The 15,477-nt window shown below is 41.1% G+C and overlaps 1 protein-coding gene across 1 annotated transcript; it reads left to right on the forward strand.

Moving 5' to 3' along the window:
- The first annotated feature begins 2,779 nt into the window (after positions 1-2,779).
- LOC149310584 (uncharacterized) lies at positions 2,780-15,477 on the forward strand. Its single transcript, XM_089529253.1, has 7 exons — positions 2,780-3,001; positions 5,497-5,568; positions 7,943-8,089; positions 9,604-9,656; positions 10,491-10,571; positions 11,874-11,966; positions 14,500-15,477. The coding sequence occupies exons 1-7, from the start codon at positions 2,860-2,862 to the stop codon at positions 14,548-14,550; spliced, it is 639 nt and encodes a 212-aa protein (XP_089385379.1). The 5' UTR covers positions 2,780-2,859; the 3' UTR covers positions 14,551-15,477.

Genomic DNA, 15,477 nt, shown 5'->3' on the forward strand with positions numbered 1-15,477 from the left:
TCAATCTGGTTTCAGACCTGGCTAAGGAACAGAGACAGCCTTGATCGCCTTGGTGGATAACCTACGCAGGGAACTGGACAGAGGGAGTGTGTCCCAATTGGTTCTTCTGGACCTCACAGCAGCTTTTGATACCATCGATCATGGTATCCTTCTAGACTGCCTCTCTGGGATGGGGCTTGGAGGTACTGTTCTACAGTGGCTCCGTTCCTTCCTGGAGGGGCGAACTCAGAAGGTGGTACTGGGGGACTCCTGTTTGACCCCCCTGGCCATTGACCTGTGGGGTCCCTCAAGGTTCTGTGTTGTCCCCTATGCTGTTTAACATATACATGAAACCACTGGGAGAGGTTGTCTGGAGTTTTGGGGTGCGATGTCATCAATATGTAGATGACACTCAACTCTACTACTCCTTCCCACCTCAATCCAAGGAGGCAGTCCTGGTTCTAAACCTGTCTTCAATAATGGACTGGATGAGGGCAAACAAGTTGAAACTTAATCCAGACAAGACAGAGGTGCTCCTGGTCAGTCGGAAGGCAGATCAGGGAATAGGGATCCAGCCTGTGTTAGATGGGGTCACACTCCCCCTGAAGACACAGGTTCGCAATTTGGGGGTAATCTTGGACTCAGCTTTAAACTTGGAGGCCCAGGTCTCTGCTGTGACCAGGAGTGCTTTCGCACATTTAAAACTTGTGCGCCAACTGCGCCCGTTCCTTGAGAAGCCAGATCTGGCCATGGTGGTACATGCCTTGGTTACATCCCTTTTGGACTACTTTAATGGGCTCTACATAGGACTGCCTTTGAAAAGTGTTCGGAAAATTCAACTGGTTTAAAGAGCTGCTGCCAGGCTGTTAACAGGCACCGATTACAGAGCCCATACAACTCCCCTGTTGAAACAGCTTCATTGGCTGCCAGTTCGTTCCCGGGCACAATTCAAGGTACTGGTTATATCCTAAAGCCCTACATGTCTCAGGTCCACATTATTTGGCAGACCGTTTCTCCTGCTATGAACCTGCCCGGACTCTGAGATCCTCTGGAGAAGCCCTTCTCTCCATCCCAACACCTTCACAAACACATTTGGTGGGGACACGAGAGAGGGCCTTCTCAGTGGCTGCCCCTAGACTCTGGAACTCCCTGCCCAGGGAGATAAGAACGGCTCCCTCCTTGATGGCTTTCCGACGGCAGGTGAAGACCTACCTGTTCAAACAGGCATTTAAGGAATCACTATAACAACAGGCAGGAATGTTGGACTAGTTTAATCATTCTGTTTAATGCATGTCATTTATCTATTTATTTTTAAAATGTTTTAATTGTACTTTTTGTTTGTTTGTTTTTTAATTGCTGTGAAGCCGCTCTGAGTCCCAGTCCTGGGAAAAGAGCGGGAGATATATATATATCCCGCTCTTTTCCCAGGACTAGGACTATATATATAAAATCAAAGTACTCCCAACAGATGGCCATCCAGCCTCTGTTCAAAAAGAAAGAGACTCCATAACACTCAGAGTGAGTTGATTCCACTGCTGAACAGCTTTTACTGTAAGGAAGTTCTTCCTAATGTTGAGGTGGAATCTCTTTTCCTGTAGCTTGCATCCATTCCTCCAGGTCCTATTGTCTGGAGCAGCAGAAAACAAGCTTGCTCCATCCTCAATATGACATCCTTTCAAATATTTAAACAGGGCTACAATATGACCAATTAACCTTCTTTTCTCCAGGCTAAACATCCCCAGCTCTCTAAGTCATTCCTCATAGGGCATGGTTTCCAGACCCTTCACCATTTTAGTCACCCTCCTTTGGACACGCTCCAGTTTCTCAATGTCCTTTTTGAATTGTGGCGCCCAGAACTGGACACAATATTCCAGGTGGGGCCTGACCAAAGCAGAATACAGTGGCACTACTACTTCTCTTGATCTAGACACTATACTTCTATTGATGCAGCCTAAAATTGCACTGGCCTTTTTAGCTGCCGCATTGCACTGTTGATTCATGTTCAATTTGTGTTCTACTTGGACTCCCAGATCCCTTTCACATGTATTCTCATTCAGCCAGGTGTCCCTCTCTTATATCTATATATACTATATATATACAGTATGTCACTTAATTTTCCCCACCTAGGTTGTTTTTGGTGTTATCCATGGCTGAGAATGGTGGCCCAAAAAGTCTGAAAAGACTTGAAGACACACAACAATGGCTCTTTTAATGATTTTAACTGTGTTTTTACAACGTTTGTATTATGTGGATTGGTTTAGAGATGGGGGGGGGAGAGAGAATGGGATTTATTTTATTGTGTTGTATATATATTTTTATTGATGTAAGCTGCCTAGATCTTATTGAAGAGCCAGGATAGAAATAATAATAATAATAATAATAATAATATATATATAATAATATAATAATATAATATAATAATTATATATATATATATATATAAACTATTAAATTATATATATATATATGTAATATAAAACTATTATTATATATATTTATATATAATATATAAATATTCTATTGTAATATATAATATAATATAGGGTATTATATTATCATAATACATTATTATTATTATTATTATTATTATTATTATTATTATTATTATTATTATTATTATATTCCCTGCCCCACAGTCCCTCAGAAGGACTTCTCTTCCTTCCTCAAGGTTCAACAGACAGTTAATAAAGAACCTGGCAAGTGGCAAGAGTCAGGGCAAAAGGGGGCGTGGCTTGGCTTCACCCACTTCCGGGAGGTGTGCTCTGTCCTGTCCCTCAGAGAGTCTCCTTTTCCTTCCTCAGGGTTCCACAGACAGTTAATGAAGAACCTGGCAAACGCGAGGGCAAAATTGGGCGTGCCTTAGCTTCACCCACTTCCGGGATGTGTGCTCTTTTTCTTGTCCCGGCAGGCGTCGGCGGCGCTCGGCGTTGTGGTTCCGGTTTCCCGCAGAGCCTGGGGCCTCTTCGCTGTGAAGGCCTCCATCGCAGGAACCGCAGGCCCGGCTGCCTCGAGTCACAAGCAGGTAGTATGACGGCGTCTCTTGGGGCAAGTCACACTCTCTCAGCCTCAGGGGAAGGCAAGGGCAAAGGCGAACTCCCTGAGGAAACCTGACAAGGAAACCCAATGCCAAGAAAGCCTCAGGGTCGCCACAAGTGGGAAAGGACTTAAAGCACACAACAACAAGAACAACAACAGCAACTGTTACTTCGAATAGCAATAGTAGTAGTAACAGCATTAACTGCCCGCCATTTTGTGGCCAGGAAGGCTGTGGCTTCGAGAGAATCTGGTTAGCCTCAAGGCATCGACACACTGCAGGAATAATCCAGTTTGAGACCGCTTTAAGTGCTATGGAATCCTGGGAATTGTAGTTTATTGTGGCATCTCTTTGACAGAGAGATTGTTTATTCCTAAAAGCTATTAGCCATCACAAGCCAATTAAATCTATCATGCATTTAAAATAGAATACAGGTAACAAAAACAAGTGATACAAATATATACAAAGGCAAAGGTTTAAAACCCTCATTAATAAAGATCGAATTAAACGCCTCCTGGATCGGGAACCATGTGTCTCCATCTCCTCTGTGTAATTCTTATTTGTGGCTGAAGAGCGGGGTATAAATACTCTAAAATTCATTCATTCATTCATAATTTTGCTGGCTGCCTCTTAACTTGCTTGCAGCCAAGGCAAATTTTGCAACCGTCGTTGTGGTAATATATTACGCGTTGTTTCCTGCCAATAAGATACAAATCCGCTTCATGGGAGGTCAATTGGAAAGAGAGTGGAGAATATTACTATAAGCAACCTGTGTCTAGATGCCGCATAGAGAGGGCATTGCAAAACATTGGCTCACAAACACAAAGCCTTTGGTGCTCAGGAGTATTATTTCATCTTCCCTTCAACTAGGCTGTCATATGTCATATGTAGTGGCACCAGAGCTCTCAGGCAGAGAAGGCTAAATGTCTCACAAAACCACAGTTCCCAGAATTCCATGGCATTGAATCCTGGCAATTAAAGTGGTGCCAAACCGGATTATTTCTGCAGCGTGGATGGAGCCTTGGGGTCCCTTAAAAGGCTGGGTCCCTTGCCTGGGTTGTTCCTGAGAAAGGATTTGCCTGCTGATCGTGACTGCGGCCACACTGCAGAAATAATCCAGATTGATACCATTTTAACTGCCACGGCTCAGTGCTATGGAATTCTGAGAACTGTAGTTTTGTGAGACATTTAGCCTTCTCTGTCAGAGAGCTCTGGTGCCACAGCAAACTACAATTCCCAGGGTTCCATAACATTGGGCCATGACAGTTAATACGGCGTCAAACTAGGTTATTTCTGCTGTGAGGACGAAGCCCTTGAGAACATTTTTGTTTCTGCGTACAAAGGGACAACTCACCGCTGCTGAAGTTTCCTTCCTCTTCCACATACACACACACGCACACCACCAGTATGGCCTAGTGGTTTGAGCACTGGACTATGACTTTGGAGGCCAGAGTTCAGGTACAAGCTCAGCCATGAAAACCTGTTAGATGACCTTGGGCAAGTCGCACTCTCGCATCCTCAGAGAATGGCAATGGCAAACCCTTTTTGAAGAAAATTGCCAAGAAAAACCCATGATACAATCACCAGAAGTCGGAAAAGACTTGAAGGCATACAACAACAACAGACACCTGTTTGTGTGTTTAATCTTTCAGACAGCCATGCAGGAGTGTCACTTGTGAGGTGCAGGGAGTACGGACTGCACCAGGTTATACCAGTAAGGGCTGTCCGACAGTGGAACAAACTCCCTCGGAGTGTAGTGGAATCTCCCTCCTTGGAGGTTTTTAAACGGAGGCTGGATGGCCATCTGTCAGGGATGCTTTGATTTGGATTTCCTGCATGGCAGGGGGTTGGACTGGATGGCCCTTGCGGTCTCTTCCAACTCTATTCTATGATTTTATACCTTAAGGTGGTGATAGAATTCAGAGACAAAGCTGTGTTAGTCTGGGAAACAGTGTGCCAAGGTATCTTGTAGCACGTTTGAGACTAAAGGAAAGGGAGAAGCTGGGAGCAGGAGCTTTTGTAGACTTGAGCCTATTTCCTCAGATGCATGTGGTGCATAAGGTGGGGGTGACACCACTGCTCCCTAAGAGACTGCCTTTTTGGCAGAAATGGCCTGTGGCATTTGCCTGCATCCCTTTAAAATGCTGGAGATGGGATGAATGGGTTGAAGCTCAGTGGGAGAAGAAAAGAGAGGTCTAAGTTGTCTAATTTTTGTAAAAAAAACCAAACCTTTTTTAAAGGATTCTTTTTCAGTTTCCTTTAAAAACACCTCATCTTACCAAATGTTCACTTTAATCATGTGAAACCATGTATGTACATGTAAATCAATCTTTCCTGAACAATATAAGCAGTAGGAGTGGATAGTGGAGATACTTCATCTTTACTGCCTAAGATGTTTTTAGATTCCTTTTATAGAAAATATATTGGTCATAGTGTGTTGGTGTGTGTGTAAAAATATGAATATATGTATGTATCTATTATAGATATGGATAACAGACCTGAAGAGAAAGGCGGGACATTGCATGCAACTTCGCAAGAGAAGGCACAAGCTAGAGGTAAGAGGGACTCTTTAGTGTGTTTACAGTGATATCAGGAAAGGGCCTCCAGCTAACATAAGGTAAAATTTCTAGGTCCTCCAGCATGATTCTATTATCAGTTTGTGGCAGATGTTGACTCAGAGTTGCACTGGAAGACTTGAAGATTCCTAGAGAGGTGTTCTCTCAGGTAAAAAGGATAGCATTTTTTTATTTGCATTTTTTCCACCTTCACGGGAGTCCTTCACCCCTAACCCCATTGAATGTGGAGGGACCACTGTAGAAATAATATTTGTCTGGCTTTGATACAAGTAACATATTGGTTTGCTTTCTGTCTTCCTTTCTCTTTCTTGCTCTCTTTTTCTATGTGGTGTTGTTGCTGTTAATATTATTATTATTATTATTAGTAGTAGTAGTAGTAGTAGTAGTATCCTGCTCTTTTCCCAGAACTGGGACTCAGAGCACCTTCACAACGTTTAAAAACAATACAATTAAAACATGGAAGAGTGATACTTTAAAACAGAATTAAATTGTTAGAATATTGAAATAGATTACTTATTAAAAGAATAAAAATACAATTAAAAAGATAAAATTTTAAAACATTTAAAATGACACAACACCCTAATCCTTTAATAACATTGTTTTAAAAAAGAAGATTTTAACCTGCCGGTGGAGAAGGTTTTAACCTGCCAGCAGAAGGCCATCAAGGAGGGAGCCATTTTGATTTCTCTGGGCAGGGAGTTCCAGAGTCTTAGGAGCAGCCATCGAGAAGGCCCTCTAGCGTCCCCACCAACTGTGTTTGTAATGGTAGTGGGACGCAGAGAAAGGCCTCTTCAGAGGATCTCAGGGCCCGGGCCAGTTCATACTGGGAGATACGGTTTGCCAAATATCGTGGACCTGAGCCATATAAGGCTTTATAGATCATAACCAGCACTTTGAATTGTGCCCAGAAACATTGGCAGCCAATGTGTGTGTATGTTTTGGCATATTAAACTAGCCTTTGGCGTTCAGCACATGACCAGTTTGCAACACAGGTTCAGTCTGCTTCCTAATTATTTTTGAGGACATTGTCAACTGTGTTAGAAGGATTCACAAGATTAATTTACACTCTCCGATCAAGTACTGTTTTGGTTTGTTTGTTTGTTGGATTTAAACCCCACTAATTGTTACCCCAAGGTCTAGCTCCCTGCGACCTCCTCTTTTTCAATGTCAAGTTGATATCAGAAAGGATATTTTAGTCATGTAACCAAAAAGTCATCCCCAATGCAGGAAACTAGCCATGCCATACAAGGACATCCGTGACCATATTGCACATGGCTTAGCATGGGGGAAGCTCAAGAGCATGGCCAGAATAGATCAATCAAGATTGGAATCTACTTAATCCATTGATAGGAGTGATGGTGGGTGATAAACCTTATGCTTTCAAATGAACAGAAACCCAAATATACTTCCCTGTGGAGGAGATACTCCATTGTCTAGTGATTTACAAGTTCCCTTCCCATTCTTCTCACCTGGAAATTTCATTTTAATCTCAAAATCTGCCCCGGGATCTATTTTGCCCTATAAATATACCTAGAAAGGCACTTCCAATTTGGTCTCTCTTGAGATTCAGACAGACACTCTGTCAGTATCTCACTTGGCTCCTCAGCATTGCTGGCAGCTGCTGAGCCATTTCATTTCACAGAATCCCCCAAATGGAACCTTTGCTTCTGGAACCAGTACAGTATTGCTTTCTGCAATCCTTAAAGTCGCTGTCTGCTATCACATTTTATATCATTAGTTCTTGTGAGTGTGCTTTTGTATGATTGGTGATTCTCTTTTATAAAGAAAACTACATTTGGACCTTGCATTCTGGAGTTCTGTTTCTCAGAACCAGTATACACAGGCTTGGTCCCTGCTTTGAGTTGTCCAAGCCCTCTCAGGTGCTGTAATTGAGCTAATAAAATTTCCCTATTAAATATTGATTGCGGGTGCCTTCTTGAGCCCCTGGCAAACTTTCTCCCAGGGCGGGTGATGGGATGGGATTTATCATGTTTGTTTTGCCATTGTATTTTTAGATCTTTGTATTGTTAGAGTTTTTTAAAAAAACATCCAACAGTTAGAGCTTGCTTATAGGTATAAATGCATATAATAAATAATAAGCTTCCTTTGTCTTCAGTATTTAACAAATTGCCATATGAATCAGCTTTGTTGTCCTGCAGTGCTATGACCATCTTGATAAAAATTTATCTGTTTGTTTATTTGTCCCAGTCTCACAGACCTCAGGGTCACCAACAAGGATTTTAAAAGCTGAAGAAGGCCTTTATTTTAAAAGATCATATTAAAACCATCATTCCTAGTACACTGAAAAATTAAAATCCTAATCAGTTTCCCACACTGTATTTTTTTCTTTAAGAGAAAGAGAAGAGAAAGCGAAAACGGAGTAGAAGCAGATCCTCTTCAGTTTCTTCCACTACATCATCTAGTTCTTCAACCTCTTCCTCTTCAAGGTCATCTTCAAGGTCCTCTGCTTCACGCAGCAGAAGCAGTTCAAGCAGTAGAGGTAATAATTATTTCACTACTGTGAAGAAATCTTTTTTACAGATGATGTTGTCACACACTGACAGAAGTTCAGCCAGTATAAACCTGGATTGTTAGACATGCACGTATGCATTATCTTAATGGACCTGGGGTGACTAAAATGGTGAAGGTTCTGGAAACCATGCCTTATGAAGAATGACTTAGGGAGCTGGGGGTGTTCAGCCTGGAGAAGAGAAGGTTAAGAGGTGATATGATAGCCCTGTTTAAATATTTGAAGGGATGTCATGTTGAGGAGGGAGCAAGCTTGTTTTCTGTTGCTCCAGAGACTAGAATGCGGAACAATGAATGCAAACTGCAGGAAAAGAGATTCCACCTCAACATTAGGAGGAACTTCTTGACAGTAAGGGCTGTTCAACAGTGGAACAAACTCCCTCAGAGTGTGGTGGAGTCTCCTTCCTTGAAGGTCTTCAAACAGAGGCTGGGCGGCCATCTGTCGGGGATGCTTTGTTTTAGATTTCCTGCATGGCAGGGGGTTGGACTGGATGGCCCTTGTGGTTTTTGCCGGCTCTAGGATTCTATGAATCTATGAAGTAGAGACAGCAGGGGAGGCACTGGCAAAATTAAGCGGTTTCAAACCAACTTCAAGCCTACTGTATGGTGCTAAACAGGGCGGAAACTGACATGAAGCTAAAAACTAGAGCAAAAAGCCCTGATACTCTGCTTTAATGCAGAAAATGTGCATCATCACAACGCCATATAAAGAGCAAAGTGCAGGAAAGCCCTTGCGGTCTCTTCCAACTCTACGATTCTATGACCTTATCTTTGTGGGAAGTTCAGTATATGCCGTGGAGATGTTTGCAAGGAATGACCATTGGATACTTACATTTTCTGGGAGATTTCTTTTCCTTCAACACTTCACTGATTTTCTGCAGAGAGCCAGAATGGTATAGTGGCTTGAGTGTCAGACTGGGACACTGAGAGACCAGGGTCTGAATCCCTGCTCAGCCATGGAAGCCCACTGGGCGACTATGGGCAAGTTACATACTCTCAGCTTCAGAAGAAGGCAAGGGCAAACCCCCTCTTAACAAATTCTGCAAAGGAAACCCTGTGATTATGGTCACCATAAGTCGGAAATTACTTGAAGGCATACAGCAATTATCATTTTATGCAGCAGTTTATAGATTTAGGGGCTGAGATGACTGTCCCGATAGAGTGACATCCTGCCACCCCTTTCAGTACCGGATCAGGATTGCAGTAACCACATGTAAAGTTGAATGTGTATGTTCATTACTACACAGAAATTATCTTTGTGATCACTATCTGAATCAAATACTGATTAGTGTTTGTGAATACACCAAGTCTTTAAGAGGAACTATGCTTTCTTGTTTGTTTGTTTGATGGAGGGGTGGTTGTTAGTATCTCAGGAGCAGCAAACCCAGATGATAGCTTCTGAATCTTGACCTTTGTTAACTAATTCTTAATTTACATTGTATTGCTCAAACACTAACATGCACTTTTAAAAATCTTAATGTTTAGATGCTTCCAAATCAAAAGCAAAGAAGAGAAAAAAGGAAAAACACAACAAAAAGGTAAAAATAAATTCAGTTAAGAGAAAATCAGTGTGCATATAATTTATACTGTCTGTAAAGAAAAGCTGTAGCTTTGTTTAATACATGATGTTTCTGAGAAGAAATCTTAGTTTTGCAGTACTACTCTGAATTAATACAGAATATCTTTTATACTCCAAGGAGATACCGTGGTACCAGATTCCTATTGATAGTTTTCATTGGTGGGAGACACATGACAACCTCTCACAGGTTATGTCCCCCTCCCCTTGGTGCTGCCTTTCTTTCAAGATCTTACTGCTAGTGTGAATTACAGTGTCATGTGATGGCTGCTTGTCTTCAGCTGATTTGATAAGTTTGTGAACTCGATATCCATGGAAAAGCATGTCTCATTGTCAGTTCAGCTCAGCAGAAATGTGACTAAGTAGCTATCACACTGTTCCTCATATGATGCGTAAATCATGTGGGTGGCCCATAAGACTGCTGTCAGTGGGCTCTGGAGACAAGTCATCAGAAGACATAGTAGCAGTTTTGCATGCTACTGACATTGTGATGTTACTTTTAATTCCTAGATGAGACCTCCATGTAAGGACTAAGGACACAGGAGCCCCATACTAGTCCAGATTAGGGTTAATTGCATAGCTTGGTGCCTTCATAGTCAGCAGAAGTCATTCCTCCCTCTAATCTGTCAGGGCTTGGAAAAGTTAGGTTTTTGGACCAACTCGCCTAAATCTTCCAGCTGTGTGCTAGGCCCATGCATAGGTAAGCTCCTGAATTAATGTGGACATGCATATGGTTTTTCTGTGGTTACTATTGTGAACATAAACAATCCCTGTGGTATCTTTTTCTTGTTTTTAGAAGAGGAAAAAAGATAAGTTAAAGAAAAAGAAAGAAAAGAAAAAAAAGAAAGACAAATCAGGCCCTGTCCAGCTTTCTAAGGTAGGTGCAATACAAATATTTTCCTCTTTAGTCTGATAGTGTGCATCTGCCCCAAAGTCATCCAGTCATTTTCATGATAGAGTAGAGGTCTTAATTCAGATTTCATTATAACTTAATCAAAACACCACATTGTCAGATGTAATTGATCAGAGTGAACCTTAAGAGAAACTTTGTAGCAATTTCATTTGTGTTTTTGATATTAGTTTAAGCAGATTGAGTTGACCTATTGGTTCAATTGCTGATGCTGAGGACTTGAGCAGTTCTGTGAGATCTGAGGCAGTGAATCAACAGCACCCTTCCATTCTTCCTCAGTGTCACCTAACTTGCCACTGGTCTTCCAAGGTTCACAGTGGGCTCAATTTTTCTTCCAACGAAGGGGAATTATAATTCTATGGTACATTTGTAAATTTTGCAGGTCTAGAATTTAAAATAATTTGAAAAGGTTGGTTGTTAGCAGTTTTCAGTATTAAAGGGTTGTTGTCTTTGCACCCTTTAATTTTTATTGTAGCTTGAACAATATCTATTAACTTTTTTGAGAGCCAGTGTGGCGTAGTGGTTTGAGTGTTGGACTACAACTCTGGAGACCAGGGTTCAATTCCCCACTTGCCATGAAACTCAATGAGTGACCTTAGGCAAGGTCACATGCTCTCAGCCTCAGGGGAAGGCAATGGAAAATCCTCTCTAAACAAATTGTGTCAAGAAAACCCCGTGATAGGTTGCCTTGAAGTTGCCATAAGTCAGAAATGACTTGAAGACACACAACAACAATCCCTTCCATATGAGGCCCACAACAATCTTTCATCTAGATCACCTCTAGGCCACATCTGTTTTGGTTCATCCAATGCCCCCAGAATATTAACTGACCTTCTGTTTTCATTAACAATTGAAAAGTTGTTTTGGAAGTACCCTTGCAATCAAAATGGAGCTGCTCGTTTTCAGTGTCTCAGCTCTTTCTCATTTTATCTTCTAAAAACTGTTTGAAAGCAAGATGAAGAAGAGTGTTAGCATGTCATTCTTAATCAGTAATGTTTATTAATCTGCCCTTGATTTTTCATGAGGTTGTAGCCATGAGACCAGTGTTACTTGTTTTTAGTACCTTCAGCTTGTTGTAGCTTCTGGTTTCCTGCTCTTTTTTTTACTCAAGAGATTTATTCATTACACATTTGCCACATGCTTGGTTTGCTCTGGCATTAAATAGGCCACAGGTATTTCTGGAAAACATGATTAATAACTTATTATTACTATAAATATTTTAACCTGCTACATATTTGTTTGCTTTTGAATCATCATGTGTTATTTTAGTACTTGAAAGATAAAAGGAAGAATCAAAACTACAGTATGATCACAGGAAAGAAAATTAAGATGAAAATAAAGAAGAGTAAAAAAGATAAAGAGGTATTGCTTCAAACATTTTTATATTGCTTCCTAAAAATATTATAGCTGTATTTGCTGTATTACAGCTGTATTTAAGTATGTTCAGCTCTTAAGTTGTGAATTATTTTGGAGTTCTAAAGTGTTCTGCAAAATTAAACATGGTGACAAAAATGTAGAATTTATTCCCAACCTACTTTTTTTCTGTACCTTGATCCAACTATGCATACTTGCCAGTGCAGATGAGCATCCAGGATGCTATTTATCCAAGTCTTGCTAAACTGCTAGTATTTTTCTTTGCCCACAGATTAACATCTGTAATCATCAGTTATTACATAACTACAGCTGGATCAGAGTGTTAGTTTTTATCACATTGTATTCTGTGCAGTGCCTATCAGTTTAGAAGTAAAACAGGGTCACCCAGAATTAAAGTACAGTCACCCCTCCACATTTGCAGGTTTAACTTTCATGGATTTGATTATTCGTGGATTATTTCACACCGCATCTGCTGCTGCCTAATGCCATTTTTAATAGGGACTTTTAAGTCTTGCCTCACATTCATGGTCTCCCTTCAAGCCTGGTGAGACTGAAAACTCGAGGCTAGGCTTATAAGTTTCTAATAAAAATGACATTGAGCAGCACTGAAGACAGCAGCAAGTGAAGGAACTCTGTTGCCTTAAAGATATAAACAGGTTGCTGGTATGCTCCCTACCGTGGATTCAGATATATTGTGTACTGTACATTTAAAACCACAGTGGGTTGAATCCATGGGTAGTACTTTTGTGTCTAACCCCTGCAAATGTGGAGGGCCAGCTGTAATCATTTCTACTGCTTGAAAGACTCCCAGAGTATTCAGACATACAGAAGTTTGTAAATTAAAAGGTAATTTTTGCCACACAGAAGATTGGTAGCTTTGTCCGTGGGGCAGTGAATCTGCTCCAGGCCTCAGTCAAAACAGTAAAGGAGCTGTCCAAAGTGCTGAACCTACTTGGGCGCAAATGTTCTCAGCACCATGGATAGCCCCCTTAGGCTACAATCCTACCTCCACTACCACACGTCCCACAAATGTGATAAATACCAGTGAGGCCACAGAATACAGACTGCCATTGAGCCTTTTGGGGACAGGACTTAAAGGTGCCACTTGTCAGATAGGCACCATGAATCTATCAAATTAGTATGGTTAAGAGCAGTTGAGACACAGCATGTTCATTAAAGACAAGCCCTTCCCAAAACAAAGGAACCTAGGAGACAGTGGGAGAAAGGGAGCATGCCTGGGCTGATATTGCTTGACTGCATCTTGTGGCAGCTCCAGATAGTTTACAGTAAAATTTAGAGGTATCTTAGGGTTAGTAGAACATTGATTTGAAGAAATCTGCAGTCCTGCAGATGTTGGATTACCTAGGGATGCTGGGTGTTGCAGTCCAACAGTATCTGATAGAGCTGTCTGATTTCCAAACCAGAACTAGCGGGGTGTTGCTATGACGTTAACTTCCTCTCTTGAACTATGCTGGTTTACAACTCTTAAATACTAGGAGTGGCAGTCTTCTAATGCTGTGGTGTGAATGTGTAGTCCATCTGAACTGCCAAAGGAGGGTGCAGTCCAAGAGTATCTGGACAGCGATATGTTCCCCACCCCTGTTCTGTTGTAGTATGGTGCAGCAGGAGGCGGGGGGGGGGGGGGAGAGAGTGTAAGGGCATTCCTACTACCTTTCACATTCCTGAGCTGCTTTCTCCGCTCAAGGGCCTCAAACAATATGCAACACTGCCGTTCCAGTCTGGCCAAAGCTGTAACCAGGGAAACTCATTTTAGGTGATAGGGATCCATGGCAACATTGGCTAGCATCCTGTTAGCCTATGTAACTCACTTTTTTGTCATTGTGAAGATCAAAATTTGCTACAAACTGTACAGTGACCAAAATTGTCCCCCCCCCCCCCCCCCAGTTTTTAAACTGCTGCAGCACCCTCAAAACATGGCCATGTGGTCAGTAGAGTGTGGGGGGCACAGAGATGCTTTCCTGTAGCTTTTCTTTGCCTAGAACAACAACCTGTGTAAAGGTCTTCAAAGGTTTGAATGGCTAGGCAATAAAACAGCTAAGAGAGAAAAGTCTGTAAGACTTTTTGTGAGGATTTTCTAAGATGATTATTGCAGTTATGAAACTATTTTGAGGATTTTTTTTTGTCCATTGCTTATGTAGCAATACAATTGGCAAATTTTGGGGATTAAATCAATTTGAATCCAAAAGGACTTTGGTTTTCCATCAATATGATCCAGCTATGTGACTGCAGCCCTGTGTACATTGCCTTGTAAGTCCTTTTGAAATCTATAAGCTAGAAGTGGGAATCATGTGGACTACAACTCTCAGCAGCCTTTGCCAGTACTACTAATGATGAGGATTACTGGGAGTTACAGTTATGCAGCTTCTGGAGAGCGAATGATTCTTACTCCTATTGTAGGGCTTTTTTCTATGAACATAGGTTGTGGATTTATAATAATACATGAAAGAGCTACTTAAATCATCTATGAAGCTGTTATAATGATGGCCTTTTTTATCCCCAGCGTGATCGAAACCGTGCTGAACTCCTTGATTTCTTGAACTCCGTGTTGTAGTAAAAACGATACTAAGCAAGGACCAATAAATGTGTAACCCATTTGGTCACCCTGCTCCTCTATAGCACGAAATGCAAGCTCAGAGTGAAGGGATGAAAGTATACTGAAACGTGTGAGGAGCTGAAACTTTTCTGCTGTGACAATAAGATGCCACCTTTACAACAGGCAAAGAAAAGAACTTGCCAACACAGACCCATGCAGACTGTTGCTGCTTCTGAGACCCTAACAGAGCTGAAGTCCATACTTTAAAATGTTCTAAAGTGAGGTGAAAATGGTTGAATTTTGGCCTACTGTGAATATCCGAAACTGCATGCAGAATACAACTTGATCAGCAGTTGTCCATTGTCATTTTTATGTTAAAGCTGAATATTTGCAAATACATGCTTTAAAAGGAAACATACCTGTGTATAGATATATTTAGTTTTGGGAATATTTGTTAAGGGCAAAATAACTCTGCCTTAGCAGTGCATATTCTAGAGGAATAATACAATAGTATTTTTAAAACTTGATTTCTTCAGTGTAATGGATTTTCCTTTCAAAATGGGAAACACCCTAATGGCAGGTTATTAACTAGGTGCTAGGTTATTAATTAAAATACACTGGCACAATGTAGCCATTATGTGAATATTCTGAAAACAGCTTACCTTTTGGTGTTTTTTTTCTTTTCTTTTCTGCATTGTTCATCACTGCTTTTTTAAAAATGTTTTCCTTGGTCTATGTTCTAGCTTTTCCTGCAGATAAGTGTGTAATCTAGGTACACACTATGAAAATCTCAGTGGGCCATCAGTTTTAGTAAAGTGTAGCAATACATGAAACAGACTTCATTATAGACTGGTCATGTAACATGACCCCACAGTGTATAAACCTCTATTTTAAAAGAAAATCCAAATAAAATCTGTTCTTCGGAGTTTGATCAACCTTGTATTT

Source organism: Sceloporus occidentalis, unplaced genomic scaffold, assembly GCF_023333645.1.
Source record: "Sceloporus occidentalis isolate IW3139 unplaced genomic scaffold, rSceOcc1.0.p SCAF_6, whole genome shotgun sequence".
Lineage (NCBI taxonomy): Eukaryota > Metazoa > Chordata > Lepidosauria > Squamata > Phrynosomatidae > Sceloporus > Sceloporus occidentalis.

Bases quoted from the DNA above. Each gene is read 5' to 3' on its own strand.
- LOC149310584 (XM_089529253.1), top strand. From the start codon at position 2,860: ATGTGTGCTCTTTTTCTTGTCCCGGCAGGCGTCGGCGGCGCTCGGCGT. The intron at 9,657-10,490 runs GTAAAAATAAAT...TCTTGTTTTTAG, and splicing joins AGGAAAAACACAACAAAAAG to AAGAGGAAAAAAGATAAGTT. The intron at 10,572-11,873 runs GTAGGTGCAATA...GTGTTATTTTAG, and splicing joins GCCCTGTCCAGCTTTCTAAG to TACTTGAAAGATAAAAGGAA.